Consider the following 25,404-nt stretch of genomic DNA (forward strand, 5'->3'; position numbering starts at 1 on the left):
GGCATTTTTTCAGGTAAGTAAGGAAATACATATTTATTTTAGAAAATCAAAAAGCACAAACTATAATTGCTATTCCTATTCTAGAGATAACCATTGGTAGTATTTGGTGTAGCAATATTATCTGTTTTTCTAACTAGAAATCTATCTGTATTATCATTCAGCTATTAATAGTTGTTAGATCTGGGCAGGCCTAGGAGAAATGAAAATCACCAGGAGAGAAAATGACACCGTGGGAAGCTGCCTGCAGACCCTACCCAGGAAAAACAGATGAGGATTAGGGTCTGGGATCCTTCTATTCGACATAACAGGATGCAGCTTTCACCCAGCAATCAGCTCTAGCCAATCAGACTCTGATACCCCAACTACAGGTTTTTGCACTTAAAAACCCTGATCTAAGAACAACCGAATGAATCCCAGCCTCCCTTGGTTGGCCCCACTTTCCTCTTAACCTCTCTCAGTTGGCTCCACTTTCCCTCTTATTCATGCTAATAAACTCTGCTCTCCTGAGCTCACTGCGTCCATTCAGCTTCTTGAGCGACTCTGACCTACCAATAGTGTGCCTTTTTTTTAGTCAAAATTAGAACCTTACTGCATATCCTATTCTATAGTCTGCCCTTCCCCCATCATGATTATTTTTTTCTTGTGTTGTTAAGTAGTCTTCTACATATAACTTAATGAAAAAATAATATTTTTTCCTATGTTATACCATGTCTATTCTACTATATCTATTATACCATATCTATTCACCAACTTGTGCTTGGGTTCTAGTTCAATGTTTTAAATATAATAAATAATATCATTATGGATATCTTAATAGGTAATATATTATGTTCAATTTTATTTCTTTGGGACAAAATTCTGAGAACTGCAATTTGGGGTCAAAGGGCATGACCAAATCACCTTCTTTAATGATTAGAGCAATTTACCTTTCAACCAGAAGTATATTAGAATACCCATCACCCTATGTTCTCCCAGACTTCATTTAAACTGAAAATATTTCTCATATAAGAGCTGGGACTTATAATGCCATTTGACCAGCTACCATGGTCCTTTTGAGCCCTACAACTTCAGTACTTTTGAACTTATAAGATAAAAGTCTAACAACTTATTATGAATCATTACATAATATCCAAGTTTATTTTCCACCTAAAATATATTTAAAATTTTTTATTGTTGTTCATTTACAGTTGTCCCCATTTCCCCCCTCATTACTCTCCCCTGCCTTACCCTTCCTCCCCAAATTCAATCCTCCCCCACCACCCGTTCGTTGTCTTTGTCCCTGTGTCCTTTTACAGGTTCCTTGACTTGACCCCTCCCCTTCTTTCCCCTGTTATCCCCACACCCCCTCCCCTCTGGTCACTGTCAGTTTGTTCTTTATTTCCATGTCTCTGGTTCTACTTTGCTCATTTGTTTTGTTGATTAGGTTCCACTTAAAGGTGAGAAATATAATTTTTACCTTTAACAGGAAATAACATTCCTAAGAGTGTGTGAAGTTTTCACCTATCTATCCACCAGCCACTAAATACCACATCCCCCCACACAGTACTTTTTCCCTATGGTAAATTTCTCTCCTGAACCTTGCCCTCTTGGGAAAAGCAGTCCAACATTTGGTCAGAAGAACACGACTTGGGCTTTGCACTTCTGTAATTTCATGCCTTGTTACTATCATAAGCTTCTTCCAACTCTAAAATTCACTTCCAATTTAGAAAGTAGAAAAACACTCCCAAGAATGTAAACATTAGTATAACCTTTCTCCAATTTCAAAAACTAAAAAATGATGACTCATTCTGTAGAATAGATTTTTTAAAAATTGAGCATGAACATTCAGACTTTCTCTATTTGTTTCACAACAGTAGCATGCATTTTATCTTGTGCCAAGCATTTTGTTTTGTTCTTTCATCTTCAGGCTTAAATAATAAATGGAAGGGAGAAATGAACATGGAATGGGGGAAAAGGCAGAAAGTTCCTATGGTGTTGGGTTGGAATTAGAAATATGTAAGTATGAACCCACGATTTAAAAATATATATGAGGCCTGTCCAGAAAGTATCCAGCCATGTGTTATGAAAAATAAAGACATTTATTGAAGAAGATACAAGATATAAGAAACTTTGTACATGGACAATGGTGTCTCAGTCCCCTTCAAAGTAGGCACCTTGGGACCTTACACAGTTCTCCATATTGCCATCAGCTGTCCCGTTGTATTTTCCTGAATCTCATTGATAGTCTGAAATCTCTTTCCTTTCAAATGTGATTTTAATTTTGGGAAAAGCCATAAGTTGCACAGTGCCAAATCTGGGCTATAGGGGAACTGAGTCACCTGAGTGACTTGATGTTTCTCTAAAAAACTCTGTACAAGGTGTGATGCATGAGCAGGCGCGTTGTCGTGATGAAGTTGCCAATCACCAGTTGCCCATAGCTGTAGCGTTCTGAATCATCTGAATAGTTTCCATGGAGGAATGTTTGAGCTTAAAGCAAAATTTGATGCAGATTCATTCTACTCTCAGTCATTTTGAAGGCAATGGCCACACAGTACACATGCTCACTCAGTGGTGTCTTCCACCTCCACTGACTAGTACAGTGTAGTTGCCATTGTTCACACATGTGCATTCCAGTCCACTCTCTTTGGCTTCCAGGTTACACTGATGTCAGACAAACTGTTCTCATTTTACTAACAATGGCTAGACTTTTTCTGGACAGACCTGATATATATTTCCTAGCTCTGTCCACTGAAAGGACTAGAAGCAATGATACTCCAGTAGTAAAGTACAGTCCAATTGCCCTGATCTTGATTTCTAAATATCTTTCTTCCCTAAAAGGAATCAGGGCTCCTTTGAAAAATAACAGACTCTAGAAATAGGACAAAAAGAATACAAGATGAACTTTAAACATCTTATTATGCCAGAAAGTAAGGAAGTACTCAACAAATAGTAATAATATATCAAAAGTACACAGGAGATAATTTAAAGGTGCTTGTGCTGACCAAATCTGGAACAATTTGAGCATCAAAATGAATACCATAGGGAATGTATATTCATTTTTAAAAATCCATGAGTTCATACTGATACTAAAATGAGAAGGAGATCAGAATGGGGATAGAGAGCTTTTCTGTGTAGAAAAATATCAATTAATACATTAGGAGAAATAATAGAATTAGAAAAATAACCATTTGTCAATCACTGTGGCAATAATTTATTCAGGCAAGAATGGATACTAAAATCATAGGGTGATAGATTGCTGGGGAACAGGATACCAATAAATTCTCACAGGTTACTTATTAATTATAAAAAGCAAAAGGGTAGCTTTACATTGGATAAATCTGGCAAATACTACCTTAATCAGATATCCAAATTTAATGTGATTCATCATGACACAAGCTACATCACGTACCATCTATTGTGACATTCTGAGAAAGATACAATATCACTTGTAGTTTTCATGTCTAGCAGTTTATCTGGTCCCAAACATAAAAAAAACAATCATGCAATTCAAATTGAGAGACAGTTTATGAAGAAATTGGTCCAGAGTCACCAAAACTGTCATGAAGTGTTAAAAACAAAAATAGACTGGGTGATCGTTCCCTGAATAGATAAAAGGAGACTAAAGAGACATGAGAACAAAATGTACTATGTGATTTTTTGATTGGATCCTGTTGTGTGGGATAGTGTCTTTGTTCTTAGGAGACATATGCTAATGTATTTAGAAATAAAGTTTCATGAGATCTGTAACTCACTACAAGAAAGAGAGCAAATATGGAAAATGTTAACATTTGGTGAATCTATACTAAGGGTGTACTTTTCTTGCAAATTCTCTGCTGTTTTAATTTAAAAAATAGATCAGAAACAAAAAGTCATACAAGCTTTGGAAACTTATGAATTTATGAATAGTATTTGTGCAATGTGCTTTGTTACCATTGATTATCACATGTGCTGCTTTCTAAAGAGTATATTAACTCAGTGATATGTATTTACATTTTACAAGAAAGTAAAAGAGGATATAATAGATGGAAAAATTATGCAATCATGATAAGAGTAATGAATTAAAATTTTATTTAATATTTATGAAGGATTGAATTTTTAAATGGCTACATGTATACTTTTATCTAGTTTTTTAAACCCTCCTATTTTATTTTCATTTTTAATTACACAAAGTTTAGCTGCTCACTGGCACTTGGAAATTTTAAGGGTCTAATATCAAATTCGGTTGTGAACACGTCTTGGTATTCTGTAACAACATTGTCCTCTTTGCTCAAAGAATTATATCTCTCAGTAGAAAATAAGAGATAGAAGCTAGTTTTAACTTAACATTAATTTTGCCATTAATTACAGCATTACATATTATGTGGTATTCATACCACAAGAAGGAAAGAGTGAGGGTCTTAACTCTTTCCCACTCACCATTTCCTCTTTGTCTCAGCTTCAGGTGACCCAACAGGTGTGAGTTATAATTTATATGCCCTTGGATTCCAGCCTTGGTCACCTGAAATAGCTGGCCACAAACTGTTCAGTAGTGCTTTTTTCTTTTTGTTTTTAAAATATATATACTTTTTATTACTGGAATTAGGTTTTCTGTTTTCTTAATTACTTCACTGAAGTATAATTTACACATTTTAAAATTCACCTATCTTAATGTTCAATTTGTCAGTGTTTTAGGCAACTTAGTTGTATAATCATCATCACAGCACAGTTCTTGAACATTTCCATAACCCCAATAAGATTTTGTTTACAGTTAATCCCTGTTCCCACTCTCAGCCCGCCCAGCAAACACTAATCTACTTTCTGTGTTTATAGAGTTGCTTTTCTTGGTCATTTCATTCAAATGGAACCTTACAGTGTGGTCTTTGTTTCAGGTGTTTTTTCACTTAGCATAATGTTTTATTTATCCAAGTTGCAGCAGAGATCAGTACTTCATCATTTCTTATTGTTGAGTAGTATTCCATTTGAATGGATATATGACATAGTATCTTTTTCTATTCACCAAACCCAATGATGGACACTTGGGTTATTTCCAGTTTTGGACTATTGTGAATAATGTTACTGTGAACATTTGTGTGTTCAAGTGAATTCATTTCTCTTGGGTAGATACCTAAGAGAAGAATTGTTAGGTTATGTGGGGAATAACTTTTTAAGAAACTGCCAAACTGTTTTTCAAAACAGCTGGCCCACTGTACACTTTACATCAATGAAGATAAGAGAAGGGTTTCAGGTACTCCACATCCTTGCCAACATTTGCTTTTGTCTGTCATTTTTTTAAAGATTTTATTTATTCATTTTTAGAGAGGGAGAGGAGGGGATAAAGAGGGAGAGAAATGCCAATATGTGGTTGTCTCTCATGCTCCTCCTATTGGGGACCGGGACCACAACCCAGGCACGTGCCCTGACTAAGAATTGAACAGGCTACTCTTTGGTTTTGCAGGCCGGCACTCAATCCACTGAACCACAGCAGCCAGGACTGTCTGTCTCTTTTATTACAGAATTTCTAATTTAAAATGCTATTCTGCCCTGGCTGGGTAGCTCTGTTGGTTGGAGCATTGTTCTGATGGGTAGGTTGTGGGTTCGATCCCTCAGTGGGGCACATACACCAGTCAACCAATGAATGCATCAGTAAGTGAAATAAAATGCTATTCTACTGTGATTTTAATTTGCATCTCTCTAATGACTGATTTGGGGCATTTTTTCATATTTTTTCATATAAGCATATGAAAGCATATTTTTTCATATGCTTATTAATCAATGCATTTGTATATCTTCTTTGATGAGATAGTTTTAAAATATTCTGCCCCCTTTTAAAATTAGGTTGTCATCATATTGTTGATTTGTAAGAGTTTATTATATATTCAGAATATGAGTCCTTTATTAAATATGTGATCTGACAGTATTTTTCCAAGTCTATAACTGGTCTTTTCATTTTCTTATGGTGTCTTTTGAAAAGAAAATGTGTTTGAATTTCAATGAAGTTCAATTTTTCCATTTTCATTTTTATGGGTCATGCTCAGTGGTAATTTTTGAAAGGAAGAAAATTCAATAGTTGTGTGACTAACAGGATATGTTTTCCATTTGCATTTTGGTATTTGTGAGGCCTTTTTCTGGAAACATTCACAATGTACAAATATAAACAATTAATAGTATCCAACCTGGTTTGAATGCCAACAGTATAGAGTCATTGATGATGCATAATTTTGTGTTGCTTCTGTAACAGCATAGACTCTGGAGAGTTAATTGAAATGTCCCTTGAAAAGCATCCCAATTTCTATGGTTTTGTAGAATGGTGTATTCCCAAAGTATTCCCATTTTTTTAAAGACCTCTAATTCCAAAATGTCAATGGAAACTGCAAAGTATCACTGGGCCTGCTCTTAGTCTCACTGGGAACTTTTCCAAGCATAAGAGCATCTTTAAGATATTCCCATTATTTTTTAATTCCCTCCCCCCCAAATTGCTACTCCCATGCCCTTTTCATCTTAGTTAATGTCAACTCTCTCCTTCGAGTGCTCAGGAAAAAATTTGGAAGGCCATCCTTTTCTACCATCTTTCTTTCACATCCCATATCCAACCCATCATAAATCCTATTGGTTTCAAGTAGAATATGAAATACTGGATGGGATTCTGAAACAGAAAATGGACATTAGGGAAACACATAAAATCTGAATAAACTATGGAGTTTGGTTAATAAAGTATCAGCATTGTTTCATTAATTATGACAATATCAATGTAAGTTTTCAAAACTAGGGAAATTTGGGGTGGGTGTAGGGAAACTCTCTGTGCTATTTTATCACTTTTCACCTCTTTGTAGATTTAAAAATACTCTAACATTTTTAACAAATTAAGAAAAAACACAAACAAATGGATTCTGCTGGTTTCTTGCTCAGGAGAGCTGGTGGCTGATTTGCTGAAGCTGAAGGGGTGGAAAGTCTGATTTGTTGCTTCGATGGTCTGAGTAGAGGGTATGGCCAAATCAGCAGAAGGCCATACACATCGTATTCTTTTTGCGGAGAGATCTACCAACTTATTGGCACTATTTCACACTTTATTATGCCAAGAAAAATTGGTAACCTGAAGTCAGTTCAGTCTTTTAATAACAATTTTGTCAAATAATTTATCTCTAACGAATACATAATGTTGCTTATTCTTCCTGAAGAACAAAGTTTTCTAATTCTAGAAAAATACCAGAAGTTCTGCTTTTTAAAGAGTTTGCCATAATTCTTTATATGCTATCCAAGTAGAAGTGTGTATTTTATTTTATATAGAATACATCATAGATCTGAATTAAAAAAATATATATATGTATATTTTAAATCAAGAGAGCACCAGAGAATTCTGTTAGAGTGAGGGTGGTGGAATCAGCAAAGGTTCCAAAAAAAGGGGAAAATCATGCAGGCCTTAAGGCATTGTAGGATTGTCTGTATTAGTAGTTCTATGTTCTAAGCAATCCAGGATTTATGCCACTTACATAAAGCTAAGAATGTGCTACTGTTAGAATCAGGCAGGTGGGTTATTTGCTCAGATTGTCTTTTCTTGGCCTGTGATGGAAAAATAGGGGGAAAGACTCAGTGTTGTCTGTAAGGAGAGTTTATGAAAATTTGTTCCTGTCCTTTGTTAACTCCCTAGATGCCTATGCATTCAATCTTTCCCTAGAGCTATAAATAGTTGGAGATACTGAAATGATTTTAAGGATTAAAAATTAAAACTTGCTAAGTGCTTTCAGAGGATCTCTCATATTCATGTTAAAGTGTGAAATGAGTAAGCAAAGGTGGTTGTGGGGTTCCCTCACCCAGGATCCTCCTGTCTGGGAACGAGCAGTTACATAATCCTGCGTGTGAAAGGGGCTTATCTGGACATATGATCGCCAAAGACAAATGCAGTTTTATAATTCTGAGAGTGTTGCCACACTGATGAGAGGAAAAGGTGAAGGTGATATTTCATCCACTGCTCCCAGTCTGTCCTTTCCTTACCTGACCTCTGAAATGGAGCCACTGGCCTTGAAAAGCCTGGTGTCTAAAATTAATATTCTTCCCCATCTGACTAAGAAGGCAACAGCTGAGCAACATGAGATCAAGGACCATATTAGTTTAAACAGGGGCTTAAAGTGGCATTTGAGAGAGGATACTCCTTTTCATAATGGAGACTTGTCTTTTCAGAAGAGTTATACTGACTGACAGTGAAGACTTATACCATACAATTGTGTAGTTATTTTGAAAATAACTTTATCTGTCGGAACTTATACTCTACACTTGGAGTGGTCAAAATTATAGGATGTCCTCCTATAAATGGTAATTACTCTATTTTTTTTAAAAATTGTTATAATCTGTCAAATGTCTTCTCTTTTTCTCCACGTTGCCTTAAATAACAAGTTGTACCAGACTCCAGGTAGGGTTTAACATTTAATTTTTCCCAAAATTATTGTATGTTGGACCTAAGCTTTTGTTTTAATATGTTACTTTTTTGTGGGTTTCTGATTCAACTTGAGTACCATTTGCAATTACATGTTATATTTTAGTCATAATTTGCCTTAGGAATAGTCATGCATATCTCTCCTCATTTTAATAATGAATTTTTTTTCCAGGGCAATTTGAAAGAATTCTAATAGTGATCTATAATGTGTCTTATAGAGCGCTGGTTGATACTATTTACATTGTCGTGTGCTTCGGTGTAAGATGTTCATGTGGCTAAGCTGAAGTTTGTAGAGCACTGAATCTTAAATAATTTGAACCTCAAGGTATCATTTTACTATATGAGTTGAGAAAATGAAAGATTAAGTTTTATGGAGATAATTACAGATTATTTCAAATTGACAAAAACTGGAAGAAGAAATTTTCAGAAAGTCTCCAGCAGGGGGCCTCAGAAGTTGGTGGTGGGAAGCTTCCACAAATTCAAGTCACTGCCCCCCATAATCAAGGGATGTGTCAATACATGCATGCATACATGCATGTAGATTTCCAGTATCAAAGCAGTACTATGTGTACTACCTAATTTATAAGGAAAGTATTTCAAGGGAAGCACAAGGATTTGAACTCCATGGTACTGAGCTGTTAATGAAGATGAGAAGAAAGGTATCTGGGTATCTTATCTCTGTAAAAGGGCTGTAAGGAAACAAATTTCCTTTTAAAAAATAAACTCCAAACATTTTAAAGTATAGGCAGAGAAGGGCTCTGGAAATGACTCATTTGGTGGAGACCATTCCCCAGAGGAGGGCAAAATTCCCAGGGGAAGCATGTTTACACAGACCCTTTACACAGGAAGCTGTTCCTACTGGGGATGAGAGAAGCAAAATCTTCAATCCTAATTAAATACGAATAAACTTTATATTCTGTATTTAAACTGGTCACTTGATATAAATATTATTTTACTCAATGAGGAAATATTGTTACCTGGTGAAGCTTATGGTTGCTTCTTACTATTTGCTTTTGTAGGAACATGTGGGGAAAAAACCTATTTTCTTTTAAAGTTTTATCATTTGAAACTCAATATTAATATTAACATTTCTCTTCCTGTTTCTGGATCCTGTCTCTACTCTAAATAGAAGAGACTTCAAAATTTTCATCAGTCATTTTCCCAAAAGTCAAACATGTGAGTGATAAGAACTTTGTTTCCTTTCCTTACAGTCCAGAGGAAGGTGTAATCAAAAGTCACAACTGCGTCTTGATTTACAAATCAGGGGCAGAGGGAGATGAAAGCCACACTCCAGACAGTAACTTAATTGAACTCTCCACCAAGATAGTAAAAGTGAAGAGGCTGGAAGAAATCACCACGTGTTATGACAGTAACCACCTGGAGAAAATGGCCTTCTTCCAGTGCATGGACAAGGATGAGAATATCAAATGTTTTCTAGAAGAAAGTTCTAGTGAACAGGATTCAGGATCTGGAAATAATGAGGTAATTGTGCGCTAATTTAGTCTCCTGAAAAGTACTAATTCTGCCTTATCTTTTCTTACATACATCAGTAAAGATAGCCATTTATCAGACCCTTTTCAAATTCTACTTTGTCACTTGAGTATAGAATTAGGGAACATTTATAAATAGGGACGCTTTAATTTTGTTTCACTGAGTATTATGTATTGTAAATTATACAATTGAGTTTGGTAAGTACTTAAAAGGCCTTTGAATAGGCATCTCTACCTGCAGGTTACATTGTAGTTAGTGGCTTCAAAATTATGAAAGCAAATTTATGGAAACACATTTCTTAAGAAGGATCATTTAAAAGGATGGATTTGGGCATGAAATTCTGAGAACCACAACTAAGGGTATAATTGCTCTGAAGAAGTTTTGAATCTCCTCAAGACCTTAATCTCCTCACAGGGTAGATGGTGGAGCTGTTGACAGTGATGGTCAGAGACAGGGATAAGCAAGCCCTGGCCGATGGCATGCCCATGTCCTCATTTGTGCAGTACAGGGTGCTGAGACTGATTGTGGTTGCTTGATCTTTGGCAGGGGGCTTCAACCAAGGGGCTGACTCATCTGGATGATGGGATGACAGTTGTGAAAATTAAGTGTGATAATTTATAAAAAGCACTTAGCATAGCATCTGCTACCATGGTAAGCATTTAATAAATGTTAGCCAGCGACAATCCCCTTCCCTGCCTTCCTTCGCTTAGTCAGTTCGCTTTCATAGATCCATACACAGGCAATTCCTGGCCTCATGTGGACTCACAGCATTTTGCCTATGCCTTTGTTCTAGCACAAGCAATTGTTTTGAATGTGTTTGTCACCTTTCTCTAGTATCACTCCTCAAGGTCGGGACCTCATATCTCTTGCCCTTGTACTTTCAGTTGCATTCCCAGTAACTGGTACATAATAGGCAATAAAAAAAAATGTTTGTGGAAGGAACAGATCTATTTAAGTGAAATCTCCCTTCTGATTGAGGTCTAGGAGTCACTGTTTTATTAATCAGAGCAACTAATTCTTATTAAGCTGGTTTGGGAAAGATCTTTTTTTGTCCAGCTACTATTCAGATAGAAAGGGCATTTCTAATGAACAACAGAATGAAAGAGCTATCAGGAATAAAGGCAGAGGATATACTGGAAAGAAGTGAGAGAGGTCAAAACTTAGGCTTTTTTAGTTCTCCACTTTCCCTATGAGTTAATATCTTGTTCAAGATGTATACACCAAGAAGAAATTTCCACAGGCAAAGTTTCAGTCAGCTATGAAGGACCTCCTCATTACGGCTGTTACAGTACAAACAAACAGAAGGATTTCTTTTTCTGGTCATTAATTTCTGCTGGACAGAGAAGAAAAAATATTCTTCTTGGATAAGTTTGAAGTAACAAACTATCTTAATAGTTTATATGAACTTGATCCTTTTTCCAGTACTGTTTTTCTCCAGATTCTGATGTAAATTTTATAAGTAGACAACCTCTTTAAAGAGTGATGGTGCTAAGCTGAAACATGAACATTTTAAGGAAGCATTGTTTTTGTGATGAACTGTTCTCAAATATTAGAAATCAAGTGATTTAATCATCAAATATTTTAGGATATCTTTGAAGCAAAGACTGAGAATGTTGTTCCTTACAAACCCTAAAAGAACATCCTTCACAATTAATTGGATGTTCTCTGTGTAACCTGGACCTCCTGGCTTTGGTTCTTCAGTCAATGCAGGTGGAAGGTGGGAAGGAATGGCTAGTAGCTCCATACATCCCATTCAGTTTCTCCTTTGTAAATGGCAAAGGGCCCAGAGATGTCAGCAATAAATTTCCCTGTCTCTTTCTTGCCTTGTGGAGGATATATGGGAACACGAACACGAGGCAGAGACCTCTCCTCCTTCCCATTGCTGTCAAGGCCCTGTGCTGGAAGCTCTTGTTTGCCTAGTCAGTGGGTGCCAGGGTAGCCAGCAGGCTTTGGCAGTGGGTGGGTGGAGTAGGGCATTCCAGCAGCTCAGATGTCGTTGGGTATGTAGACAGAGCTAGACTGACAGGTTTCCATCTTGTTTTGGGGACACAGTAAATTATACTCTTTTCTCTTCAGGGATTATTTAAAAAAACACTTGCCATAAGTTTCTCCATGTATTTGCCTCCCTCATCTCATCTCTCTTTGAGAAGATTAGCACTGATAATCATAGTAAAAACCTCTTTGGTGCACTGGAAAGAATTTACTCTGCCTTTTAGACACTATGTGATGTGGAAGCTGTGTTTTGAAGGCTTGAAGTGCAGTTCTTTCTAGCAAAGGCTTTACTTTCCAGTCCCAACAAGGCAAGTTATCTGTAAATTTAACAACTTGTATTTGTTAACATGGTTTGTAAAGCTCAGATTCTTTTTCTTTTCCTGTTCTTAACCAGGTTTTTCTATTTCATTTATTTTTCCTCCACTGGATTTATCAAATACCCCATATTCTATTTTTCTAGCATGTTTTTTCATTTTATTTTCTACTTTCCTTTTTAGCCTGTTTTGTAATGAACTTTTCTTTCAGCTATATTTAAAATTACCTAGACAGTGTGGAATTGTAAAAGTTTTTAGCAGATATGCCATAACAAACTAGATCTAAACATACATAATACGCTGTTGAAATCAAGTAAAACCTAAATTAATCTTCTACATATGAATGATGAGTTTAATAGCTACTGTGTATATACCATGAATTCATGAATGAAAAATGACTCAAAACTATAATTATTATTACTTTTATACTATCAAATTCAGGATTTCTCCTTTTGTTACTTCTTTATTTCCTATATGAATAGCTCCCTTTCTGCATTTCCCTCAGATCTAATTTACTGTTTAACATGCACGCACACACACATATTATTTGCTTAATGAAAGACAAAAGAGGCAGATGATTTTTTTGGACAGCCAGAGTTCCATTCTCCCATTGGGTTCTGTCTGCTTCCCTCTGCCTTCTCCCATTTGCTATACATTCCCCTACATTTTATGCCCAAGATTATCTATGCTTACCTCCTCGTTCTCTGGTTTTCCCCACCTTCCAGTGCACCCCTAGTTACTTATCCTCCATCCAAAAGGCATGGTCCTAATCAGAAGAGAGAGGCAACGCTCTGGGAGTGGAAACTAAGGATGACCCTAACAGAGGCAGGACTTCACAGCCTGTGGAATGTTGAAATACCTTGTATGAATGCTCCAAAGATCAAACAAAAGAGAACACTTAATAACAGAATGTGAATAGGATAGAGTGGGTTGGAGAAAATCCTGGATCTGCCTATTTTGATTGCAGTTGGTATTTTTAATAGCAGGTGACGTTCCCTGACTAACTGCTATGAAATTTTACCATCAGTGGCGTTCACAAAGACTATAGCTTAGGTGTTAAGAAAAGAGTCCCTGAGGAGAGAAGATGGTGGTGAAGTAGGTGGGAATTGAGCCCACTTGCTTGTGCACTGAACTACAGCACTTAGCTGATCTTCTGAAAAACAAAGTGAACAGCCAACAGAATCTTAGCTGATATGAACTTTGGAAGCCAAAGTGTGCAGGGGACACTTCAAAATGGGTGGTAAGGAGGTTTGTTAGGCTGACAGGGAAGGTCCCAGGGCCTGGCGCTAGAGACCGGACTGCTGAGTACATTGGAGGAGAACTGCTGGGTCAGTGATAGGAGCCTAGCAACTCCTACATCTCCCAGTGTGGGGAAGTCCCAGACCTGCACCAGGGGAGACCTGGAAGCATAAAGTCACTGGGGTGGGGTTGGGTGTTAAAAAGGCAACAAGCACACACATAGCCAGCGATATATCCAGGCTGGGGTGGTGGTCGCTGGTCAGGATTGTGCCAGAAAATTTGGGGGATTCTGGTGGCATCTGGAGCTGGGAGAGGAGGTGGGCTGTGACTGGCTGTGATCTAGATATGAAACCAGAAAAGACAGCAACTTTCGGGCTGCCTGTCACTACCAAACCCAATAAGCAATGACAACGATTGAATCTTTATGGGTGCTTTATTCAGATGCCTAGCGATCTGAGAAGATGACGGGTTCATACCCTAAGAGACCATCTTCCCTTCTCTTTCCGGGCTAACATTTTTATACAAGGGAATAAACAAGGTGTGGTGAGGGCTTTGAGATTCAGGGAGGATTAGGTGAAAGAAGCTGCAACATTCCTGTCCTGGGCAGTTAGCTGTTAGCTGGGGTGCAGGTAGTCTGTCTCTCCCTGGAACACAAAGGCCCAGATGCCTCCAGTTGTCCCCAGGCAGTAATCTTTAGCAGTATTCCAGGAGGTCGGTTGTTTTCCCAGGAGCCAGGACGGGCCTTATCTGTAGTTTCTGAAACAAAAGCTTTAACATACACATTACTTGCTAGACTTATAACTTTTTACCTTAAGCCAAAATTTTCCAACTCTTGAGTCCCCTATCAGATAGACTCTGGACTTGCCAGAGAGTTGGAGTGTATGAAAAGCTGGGGGGTGGCTTGGAGTGGCAGTGGCACCCGCAGAGACTTTTTTCAAGAGGGGAACTGGGGCGCACTGTGCAGGGACTCATGCACAGGGGCAGGCCAACAAAGAGGGAAGGGTGTGGCAGTGATTTGCTCCCATTCAGGGCACCTCATGAATTGATTAAAGGGGTGCAAAGGGAGGTGGCTTATTGGGGCCAGCCTGGAGAAACTGCAGAGAGTGGAGAGTGCATGCAACACAGTGCTCTGGGAGTGTTGACTGGAAACTGGGCCCCTGTGATTATTGTAGCCCACACTGAGCCCCCACCATTGTGGAACCCAACTGACTAGAGGAACTGAGAAGGTCTGCAAAACCAGCTGGGCTAGCTTAACAATCAGCAGGAGGCTTTTTTTTTTTTTTTTTTTTTTAAAGAGTAAGACAGTAAGGCCTAGAACTGAGAGAAAACCAGAGACAGATCCAGAAAGAAGTCAGAAGGAGAAAACCAACAGCTGAGACAAATCTCACTTTGCTCTTCATCAGAACTTGCATGTTTTCTTATTTCTTTCTTCTTTCCATTTGTTTAGTTTCTTGTTTGTCTTGTTTTTTTAATTCTCCCTTTCATATGGCATTTTAATTTTTTTTCTTTCACTTCACTCATATTCCAATAACTCACTACCCTTGGTCTCCTACTTTTTATTCTTTTAATTGAGATTATATATTTCTTATCATACTCTTGTTATTCCAAATCCCACATAGTACCCTTACCTGACCTTAATCCATTTTGACATCTTCCTGAGCTTTATTACTATTGGTGTAAACTTTCACTAAATTTACTGTAAATTTTATCTCACACTATGCCAAGTTTCTATCCCTTACTCTCACTATTTCTCTTCCATCAACCTCACATACGCTCTCTTCTTTCTTAAGTCAGCTCACATTCTTTTTCCCCTCTTACAAGAGTCTTATTTCTTTTCCACCTTTTATAAACAGTGGCTAGTTGGGTGAAATACCATGGTTATCACTGTACTTCTCCAAAGCAACTCCTAATTGTTTACTATTTGTTTGTATTTTAAATCCCATAGAATACTCTCCCTCTCTCTTCCTCCATTTTACCTTCCCCCTGTCTCTGAGCAGTTAAGTGAGGAATTTTATTTCATTGTTTTCTCTCTCTCTTTCTCATTTTTTAACCCTCTCTCAACTTGGGCTTTACTCTTTACTCTTATTAGTTTGCTTCCCCCATCCCCTCAAAATCATTTTTCTTTACTGTAGATATCTCATATTCACTTTTTGCTTTTCTACAATATTCTTATTCCCATTCCACCTTTATAAAACCTCATTCAGATGCCACTGCTATCAACCCTGCTATGGTTTTTCTGAAATTTTGCTCCCATTGGTCCAATATCTTTTCAATTTTACTTCAAACCTCATAGTATACTCTTCCCTTTTCTTACCCCATTGTTCCAATTGCCCTTTTGTGTTTTACTTATGTGTTAAATTTTGTTCTCTCCCTTTCAACCTCAATTCTATCCCAACTTATTAATTCTCCTCCCTCTTACCATGCAATAACTTCCCCCCTCTTTTAGTCATTTCATATTCCCTTTGTCATATCTTATAATATCCACAATCTTTCCTCACCTTTTTTAATCTTAGTTCAGTTGTGGTTGAGGTTGCAGATGTGATATGGGGTTCTTTTTGATGGCATAGGTTTGGTTGTCTGGTAATACTGCTTTGTTAACCAACACCTGTGCAATAGCATACAAGACAAGGTGGGAGTTGTGACTACCAGTAAGCCCGCTCAAGGGGAGAACCCATCAACAAAGAATCTACCAACAGGTAAAGCCCAAGTACAACAAGAGAACCCACACAAATAGGATAAAGGGCAACCCTAGAGTACCCAGACCAAGCAGATCAAAGAGACTGCACCACTGAGTCCCACAGAACCCCTACCACAGAAGTTCACCCTACAAAGACAGCTGGAAAAGCAGAGCATCTGGAAATACAGAAACAAAAAAAGTGTCACCTAAAATGAGGAGACAAAGAAAGAACCCCCAATCAAAAGGAATGGAAGAATCCTCGGTAAAAAAGCTAAATGCAATGAAGGCAAGCAAACTATCAGAGATAGAATTCAAAAGAATGGTTATAAGGGTGCTCAAGGAATTCACAGACAAACTACAAGGAACTGAGTGAGAAGTACAACATCATGAAAAGGAAATTGAAAGTATAAACAAGAACTAGGAAGAAATGAAGAATACAATATCTGAAACAAAAAATACACTAGAAGGAATCACAATCAGGCTGGATGAAGCAGATGACTGAATGAATGAGCTGGAAGACAAGGTGGAAAGAAATACCCAGGTAGAGCAACAACATGAAAAAAAGACTCAAAAAGTATGAACATAGCCTAAGGGAACTTCAGGACAACATGGAATGCAACAACATTAGAATCATGGGAATACCAGAAGGAGAAGAAAAAGAACAAGGAATAGAAAACCTGTTGAAAAAATAATGACAGAAAACTTCCCTAACTTGATGAGAGAAAATGTCATGCAAGTCCAAGAAGCTCAGAGGGTCCCAATCAAGATGAACCCTAAGAGGCCCACTGCAAGACATTATAATTAAAGTGGTAAAACTCAAAGACAAAGAGAGAATTTGAAAAGCAGCAAGGGAGAAACAGATGGTAACAAACAGGGGAGCTCCGATAAGGGTAGCAATGGCTTTCTCAACAGAAACACTACAAACAAGAAGGGAATGGCAAGAAATATTCCAAGTAAAGAAAATCAAAGGCCTGCAACCAAGACTGCTCTACCCAGTGAGACTCTCAATTAAAATGGAAGGCAAAATAAGGAGTTTTCCAGACAAAAGAAGGCTAAAAGAATACACCTACAACAAACTAGCATTGCAAGATATGCTAAAGGGACTGCTTTAAGAGATGAAGAAAAGGAGTGAGAGAGAGAGTAACACCGATACAAAGGAGGAAAAATGAATAAGTACATATCAATAATAACCTTAAATGTAAATAGATTAAATGCTCCAATCAAAAGACATAGGGTAGCTGAATGTATAAGAAAACATGACCTGCACGTATGCTATCTACAAGAGACCCACCACAGAACAAAAGACCTACACAGACTGAAAGTGAAGGGCTGGAAAAAATATTCCAAGCAAATGGGTAGGAAAAAAAAAGCCAGGGTAGCAATACTTATATCAGACAAGATAGACTTCAAAACAAAGGTCATAAAAAGAGATACAGAAGGACACTTCATAATACTCAAGGGAAGAATGCATCAAGAAGACATAAACATTGTAAACATATGCACACAACATACGAGCACCCGAATATATAAGCAAAATCTTGGAAGACTTCAAGAAAGATATAGACAGCAACACACTTATACGGGGGGTTTTAACATCCCACTGTCAACAATGGATAGATCTTCCAAACAAAATATCAACAATGATATTGTGGCATTAAACAATGCCTTAGATCAAATGGACTTAACTGATATATATATAGAACCTTTCATCCCAAAGAAGCAAAATACACATTTATTAAAATACACATGGAACATTTTCAAAGGTAGACCATATGATAGGACACAAAACAAGCCACAACAAATTGAAAAACTGAAATCATATCAAGCATTTTCTCGGACCAAAATGGCTTGAACTAGAAAACAACCAAATTCATGGACATTGAATAGCAGGCTATTAAACAATGAATGGGTTCAGTATGAGATCAAAGAAGGAATCAAAAAGTTTCTGGAAAATAATGAAAATGAACACAGAACAGTCCAAAACCTATGGGACACAGTGGAGGCAGTTCTGAGAGGGACGTTTGTAGCCATACAGGCCTACCTAAAATGACAGAAACATTTCAAATAAACAGTCTAATGCTACAGCTATAAGAACTGGAGGAACAACAACAAACAAAGCACAGAGAGAGTAGAAAGAAGGAAACAGAATTATTAATAATCAGTAGAAGGATCAGAGCAGAATTAAATGATACAGAGATTAAAAGAACAATTCAAAGGATCACTAAATCCAGGAGCTGGTTCTTTGAAAAGATAAACAAAATTGACAAGCCTTTCACCAGACTCATCAGGAAGAAAAGAGAAAGGACCCAAATAAATAAAATCAGAAATGAAAGAGGAGAAATTGCAACTGATATCACAGAAATACAAAGGCTTGTAAGAAATTACTATGAAAACCTATATGCTCAGAAATGAAAATCTGGGTGAAATGGACAAGTTTCTAGAAAAATATAATCTTCCAAATTTGAATCAAGAAGCAGCAGGAAGCTTGAACATACCAATAACAGCTGGTGAAATCAAAGCAATAATCAAAACACTACTGGCACTAAAAAGCCCTGGACCACACAGTTTCACAGGAGAATTTTACCAAACATTTAAGAAAGAGCTAACCCTTATCCTTCTCAAGCTATTCCCAAAAGTCCAAGAAGAGAGAGGACTCTCAAACCCTTTTTATAAGGCCAGCATCATCCTGAAAGCAAAATCAGATAAGGACACAACAAAGAAAGAAAAATATAGGACTATATTGCTGATGAACATGGATGCTAAACTCCTCAACAAAATGTTGGCAAACCGCATCCAGCAATACATTAAAAAGATCATACACCATAATCAAGTTGTATTCATCCCAGAGGTGCAAGGATTGTATAATATTCACAAATCAATAAACATAATACAAGACATAAACAAAAGGAAAGACAAAAATCACATGATCATATCAACAGGTGCAGAAAAAGCATTTGATAAGGTACAGCACCCATTTCTGATAAAAAAAAACTCAGCAAAGTGGGAGTAGAGGGAGAATACTTCAACATAAGAAAGGCCATATATGAGAGACCTACAGCCAACATCATACTCAATGGACAAAAACTTAGAGGTTTTCCACTAAGATCAGGAACAAGACAAGGATGCCCTCTCTCACCACTCCTATTCAACATAGTATTGGAAGTCCTAGCCACAGCGATCAGACAACGAGAAGAAATAAAAGGCATCCAAATTGGAAAGGAGGAAGTAAAACTGTCACTGTTTGCAGATGACATGATAGAGTCCATAGAAAACCCTAAAGACTTTACAAAAAAAACTACTCGACCTAATAACTGAATTTGGCAAAACAGTGGGATATATCAGAAACAGAAATCAGGAAAAAATTCCCATTTGCCACAGCAACGAGAAGAGTAAAATACCTTGGAATATACCCAACCAAGGTGAGAAAGACCTATACTCAGAAAACTACACAACACTGAAGAAAGAAATTAAGTAAGACACAAATAAATGGAACTATGTACCATGTTCATGGATTGGAAGAATTAACATCATTAAAATGTCCATACTACTCAAAGGAATTTATAGATTCAACACAGTCCCTATTAAAATACTAAAGACATATTTCATAGATATAGAATAAACATTTCAAAAATTTATATGGAACCATAAATGACCCCGAATAGCTGCAGCAATTTTGAGAAAGAAGAACAAAGTAAGAGGGATCACAATACCTGATATCAAACTGTATTACAAGGCCGCTGTAATCAAAACAGTCTGGTACTGGCATAAAAACAGTCACATAGACCAATGGAACAGAACAGAGAGTCCAGAGATAAACCCAAGTCTCTATGGTTAATTAATATTTGACAAAGGGGACGGGAGCATGAAATGGAGTAAAAATAGCCTCTTCAACAAATGGTGTTGGGAGATCTGGACAGCTACATGCAGAAAATGAAACTTGACCACCAAATTACACCATACACAAAAATAAACTCAAGATGGATAAAAGACTTAAATATAAGTCATAACACCATAAAAGTCCTTGAGGAAAACATTGGCAGGAAAATCTCAGACATTCCACGCAGCAACATCCTCACAGACACATCCCCAAAGCAAGGGACATAAAGGAAAGAATAAACAAATGTGAATTCATCAAATTAAAAAGCTTATGTACTGCTAAAGAAAACATCAGCAAAATGAAAAGGGAAAAAACTGTATGGGAAAATATATTTGCCAATGATACTGCAGATAAGGGTTCGATCTCCAAAATATATAAAAAACTCATACGACTCCACTCCAGGAACACAAACAACCCAATTAAGAAGTGGGAAAGGACCTGAACAGACACTTCTCCAAGGAGGACATACAGAGGGCCCAGAGACATATGAAAGGATCCTCAGCATCACTAGCCATCAGAGAGATGCAAATTAAAACCACAATGATATACCACTTCACACCAGTGAGAACGGCCATCATAAACAAATCAACAAACCAGAAGTACTGGCAAGGATGTGGAGAAAAGGGAACCCTCGTGCACTGTTGGTGGGAATGCAGACTGGTGCAGCCACTGTGAAAAACAGTGTGGAATTTCCTCAGAAAACTAAAAATGGAACTGCCTTTTGACCCAGCAATACCACTGCTGGGATTAAACCCTAAGAATCCTGATACACCAATCCAAAAGAATCTATGCACCCCAATGTTAATAGCAGTGCAACTTACAATAGCCAAGTGCTGGAAGCAACCTAAGTGCCCATCAGTCAATGAATGGATCAAAAACTATGGTACATTTGTACAATGGAATACTACACAGCAGAGAGAAAGAAGGAACTCCTACCCTCCACCAAGACAGTATGGATGGAACTAGAGAGCCTTATGCTAAGTGAAATAAGCCAGGTGGCGAGGGACAAATACCATATGATCTCACCTATAAGTGGAATCTAATCAACAAAACAAACAAGCAAGCAAAATACAACCAGAGACATTGAAATAAAGAACAAACTGACAGTAACCAGAGAGGAGTGGGGGAGGGGATAGTGGGGGAAAATAGGGGAAGAGCCATCAAGGAACATGTATAAAAGATCCATGGACAAAGACAATGGTGGGGAGGATTGAATGTGGGAGGTGGGGGTGGATGAGCAAGGGCAGAGTAATATGGGGAAAAGGTGACAACTGAAACTGAGTAACAATAAAAAAGACTATAGCTTACATCTCAAAATAATGCAGAGGAGGGTGGAAGTTTTGTAATTTTTTAAAGTTACATTTCTCCACCCCTACTTCTTTATTAATCGTCCTTGAACTGGGGACAAGCTCTTTTGCATTGGTGTCAATTGTCACCCCAGATCTCTCTCTGACCCTGCACCTGTTTCAGATCTGTTACACAGACCATCATATTTTTCCTTTTAAAGGGGCAGATTATCTGTGGATCGTGTAACTGGAAACATCTCTTGCAGGCTCCTGCAAGAACCCTCTGTGATCTGGCAACGCCTAGTCCTGAGAACAGAGCACATAACGACTGATTGCATGGAAACGTGCTTGTGCTAGATCAGGGGAGGGAAGGACCATATAAGCCAACTGACTTCTATAGCTGCTCCCAGAGAATGGAGTCACCACTTAGAAGGAAAGACATCTGGATTGTAGGTAGTGTGTGCTTCATCTCATCTTCTTTGCTCTGGTGTGTGTTCCAGTCCATGATGACACGGAGAGGCAGCAGACAGGTTCCTGCTCTTGAGGACACACAGGTAGTAATATCACTTTTAACTAAAACAGATTCATTTTACTGTTCTATTTGAATGTTTCCAATTAGGGAGTAGTGCCTGACCAAGGGGCTGGAATGCATGCCCAAGACTACCCTCTCAGGAGAGCAGCAGGGATAATAGAGCCCAATGGCACATTTCAACATTTCTAACAACTGCACTGACTTTCAGGGAACCTTAAAACTGCCATTCCTGGTGTATGTTAAAGTTGGTTGTCAGTTTTTGCTTGTAAGAACTAAAAATAATGTGAACATCTCTTTAGTCTTCTGCTTCTTGTGTGGCTTAATTATGAAAATAACACAAAAGCTAAACTTTCTTTCCCCTTATTAAGAAGTCTATGGCAAAACCAGTATCTGAAGAGCAATCACCTGTACAGAGAAAGCTATCTAGTACAGCCTGCTATGTCTTTTCCTTTGAACCTTGCCTGACAATGCCTTTCACTTGATACCATAGCTATTCCAGGAATGGAATTCAGCCGGGATAATAGTAGAATTCTGAAAGAAGAAAAATAATTCAGATTCTAGGGATTCTAGTACTTTCCAAGAGAGGGTATTTGGATCTGGAAAAACACTTCATTGTACATATTTAATTCTTTTTATCAATTAACATAGAATAAATTATTTTTAAAACAATATAAGACAGTTTAGAAGATGCTACAGAAAACAGTGTGAATCACTGTTTCTATAGGATGTGGATTTACAGTAGAGTTTCTCAACTTTTTTTCATTCCTATTTCACTTCCAGAGACCTGTTTTTTTTCCTCTAGTTGAACCCTTCCTATGACATCTTAATACCATAGACTGTATGTTTGTTTAGGTATTAAAGGTATATCTGTACTTTATTCATAAAAAGTAAGTTTTTCTTACCCCTCCTAAAGAATCAATTTTTACCCTCTTGGGGGTGATATCACCCTCATTGAGAATGCATGATTTACAGTTAAAAAAAAATTTCTCCAGGTCAGTTGGACGATATATTCTGATGCCACCAATACAGAGTGGGGCAAAAGCAGGCTTACACGTGTGAGTACATGAAACAGAGTTTGTTCTTGTATTATTATTTATTAACTATTGTATTATTTTCCATATGAACAACTGTAAACCTACTTTTGCCTTACCCTGCATATAATTACTTTACTTATGCCTTATTCAACAAGAAACCATCAATTCAGTATCTTCATGGTGTTTAGAGGACTGAGAGCCCTAGGAGTCGGGCTTTCCTAATGTCTGCGAGCCTTTTCAGGGGACCCTGACACAGGAAGTATCTCTAACAAGTTCACTTTCAGAGAAACTGCCAAATCTTGAAATGGTTTATCATTTGATCTACCTTACTTGAGGACAGAGTGAAAAAGTTGGGAGAAAGATGGACAGAAATGACTTTTTTGAAAAACAATAAGATGTTATGAGACACTATAAGTCTCTTTAGATATGACCTAACATCATGATTAGGTTTCCATTTTCAGACTTGGTCATATTTGCCCAAGCATTCATAAGTTTTGGCTGTTTAACATATCTTCTATGGAAAATACTAGAAGAGTTTTAATCTTCCAAATGGAAAAGAATGTTATTCATCCAAGATATGAAAATGTAGCCCTCATAGTATTTCCCAGTGAAAAGATCAGCAAGATACGTGGCCTCATGAAGAGTGTATTGATGTGCATTTAAAAAGTTTTTGCGACTTTAACTATAAAATACAATAAAAATAACTACATTACTTTTTCTTTTTCTTTTTTTTATTGTTGTTCAAGTAAAGTTGTCTCCATTTTCACCCCATCATGCTCCCCCACCCCATTCATCCCTGCCTCACCCTTGAACGTACCCCCTTTGTCTTTGTCCATGTGTCCTTTATACATGTTCCTTGATGGCTCTTCCCCTATTATTCCCCACTATCCCCTCCCCCACTCCTCTCTGGTTACTGTCAGTTTGTTCTTTATTTCAATGTCTCTGGTTGTATTTTGCTTGCTTGTTTGTTTTGTTGATTAGATTCCACTTATAGGTGAGATCATATGGTATTTGTCCCTCACCACCTGGCTTATTTCACTTAGCATAAGGCTCTCTAGTTCCATCCATACTGTCTTGGTGGAGGGTAGGAGTTCCTTCTTTCTCTCTGCTGTGTAGTATTCCATTGTACAAATGTACCATAGTTTTTGATCCATTCATTGACTGATGGGCACTTAGGTTGCTTCCAGCACTTGGCTATTGTAAGTTGCACTGCTATTAACATTGGGGTGCATAGATTCTTTTGGATTGGTGTATCAGGATTCTTAGGGTTTAATCCCAGCAGTGGTATTGCTGGGTCAAAAGGCAGTTCCATTTTTAGTTTTCTGAGGAAATTCCACACTGTTTTTCACAGTGGCTGCACCAGTCTGCATTCCCACCAACAGTGCACGAGGGTTCCCTTTTCTCCACATCCTTGCCAGTACTTCTGGTTTGTTGATTTGTTTATGATGGCCGTTCTCACTGGTGTGAAGTGGTATATCATTGTGGTTTTAATTTGCATCTCTCTGATGGCTAGTGATGCTGAGGATCCTTTCATATGTCTCTGGGCCCTCTGTATGTCCTCCTTGGAGAAGTGTCTGTTCAGGTCCTTTCCCACTTCTTAATTGGGTTGTTTGTCCATTTAGGACATAAAACAATTGAAAGATTTTTCTGTAACTGGCAACAGATACCTGTCCATGTAATTCTGGGTGTGCTGCACCAAGCACACAGATCATGTTTGTGTTGTTTCAGGTTTTCAGGAGAATTAAAATCCTTGAAAGTTCTATGTTATTTGGGTATAATATGAGAAAATATCTTATTTTCTTCTTCTAAAAGTTAAAGCAATGTAGTAAAAAATATAACTATTGCACACCAATTGTGTGCCCTCAGGTAAGAAAATATATAACATACTTGATAACAAAATTCCTAAATGTTCACAATCAATTTACCTAAAACATTATGGTGTAAAAAACACATTGATCTATTAGTGTTTCCCAGACTTAAGTTTTTCACATATCTCCTTTATGACTTTTGCTATACCTGCATACTAATTTTTTTCCTGTTAATTATATTTATATGTCAAGTCATTTAAAAATATTAGCAGAAGCAATAAGTGAAATGTAGTGTCATGTAGTAACAATAACAAAGACCAGAGAAACTGGTGATAAGCAGTCAGCAGTGAGAAGAGAGGTCTGAAGTCTTCTCTCTACATAGCAGATACATAGAAAATAGATAACAGATAACATTTATTTAGTGCTTCTTATGTGTTTGGACGAGTGTCCACATTGTTGCTTCCAAGGTCCCATCAGAAATCAGACAAGAGCATGGGTGTAGATAGTTTGTTTGGAGAACTGCCTTTAGAGAATAGGAGTGGAAACCTCAGGACTGTGAAATAGGGAAGGAAGGGAACTCCAACAAAGTCTCATTGCCAAGCTTGACCACTGCTGGGTGGTGATCTCAGATCTATCCATACTTAGGACTGAGGGGGGCCCTGACCTACCAGTGCTATCTCTACTAGTCAAGGGCTGTCTTATGGGTTGACTAGCCCTATGGAATTTTCAACTTCATATGAGTGAATGTTGGTTCCCATCAGGGTCCCA

At 37.6% G+C, this 25,404-nt stretch overlaps 1 protein-coding gene across 3 annotated transcripts in view; it reads left to right on the top strand.

The window, feature by feature from the left end:
- The window catches only part of MYLK4 (myosin light chain kinase family member 4), a 142,798-nt gene that overhangs the window by 19,429 nt on the left and 97,965 nt on the right, over positions 1-25,404 (top strand). For 2 of the 3 annotated variants that reach the window (XM_045189114.2, XM_053920433.1), the window contains exon 2: positions 9,598-9,868. In XM_045189114.2, coding sequence (XP_045045049.1) covers positions 9,598-9,868 — 271 coding nt within the window. Of the gene's footprint in view, positions 1-9,597; positions 9,869-21,580; positions 21,817-25,404 lie in introns of those variants that run through there. The other variant, XM_045189115.2, reaches the window with a different exon arrangement.

The sequence above is a fragment of the Desmodus rotundus genome, chromosome 3, assembly GCF_022682495.2.
Source record: "Desmodus rotundus isolate HL8 chromosome 3, HLdesRot8A.1, whole genome shotgun sequence".
NCBI lineage: Eukaryota > Metazoa > Chordata > Mammalia > Chiroptera > Phyllostomidae > Desmodus > Desmodus rotundus.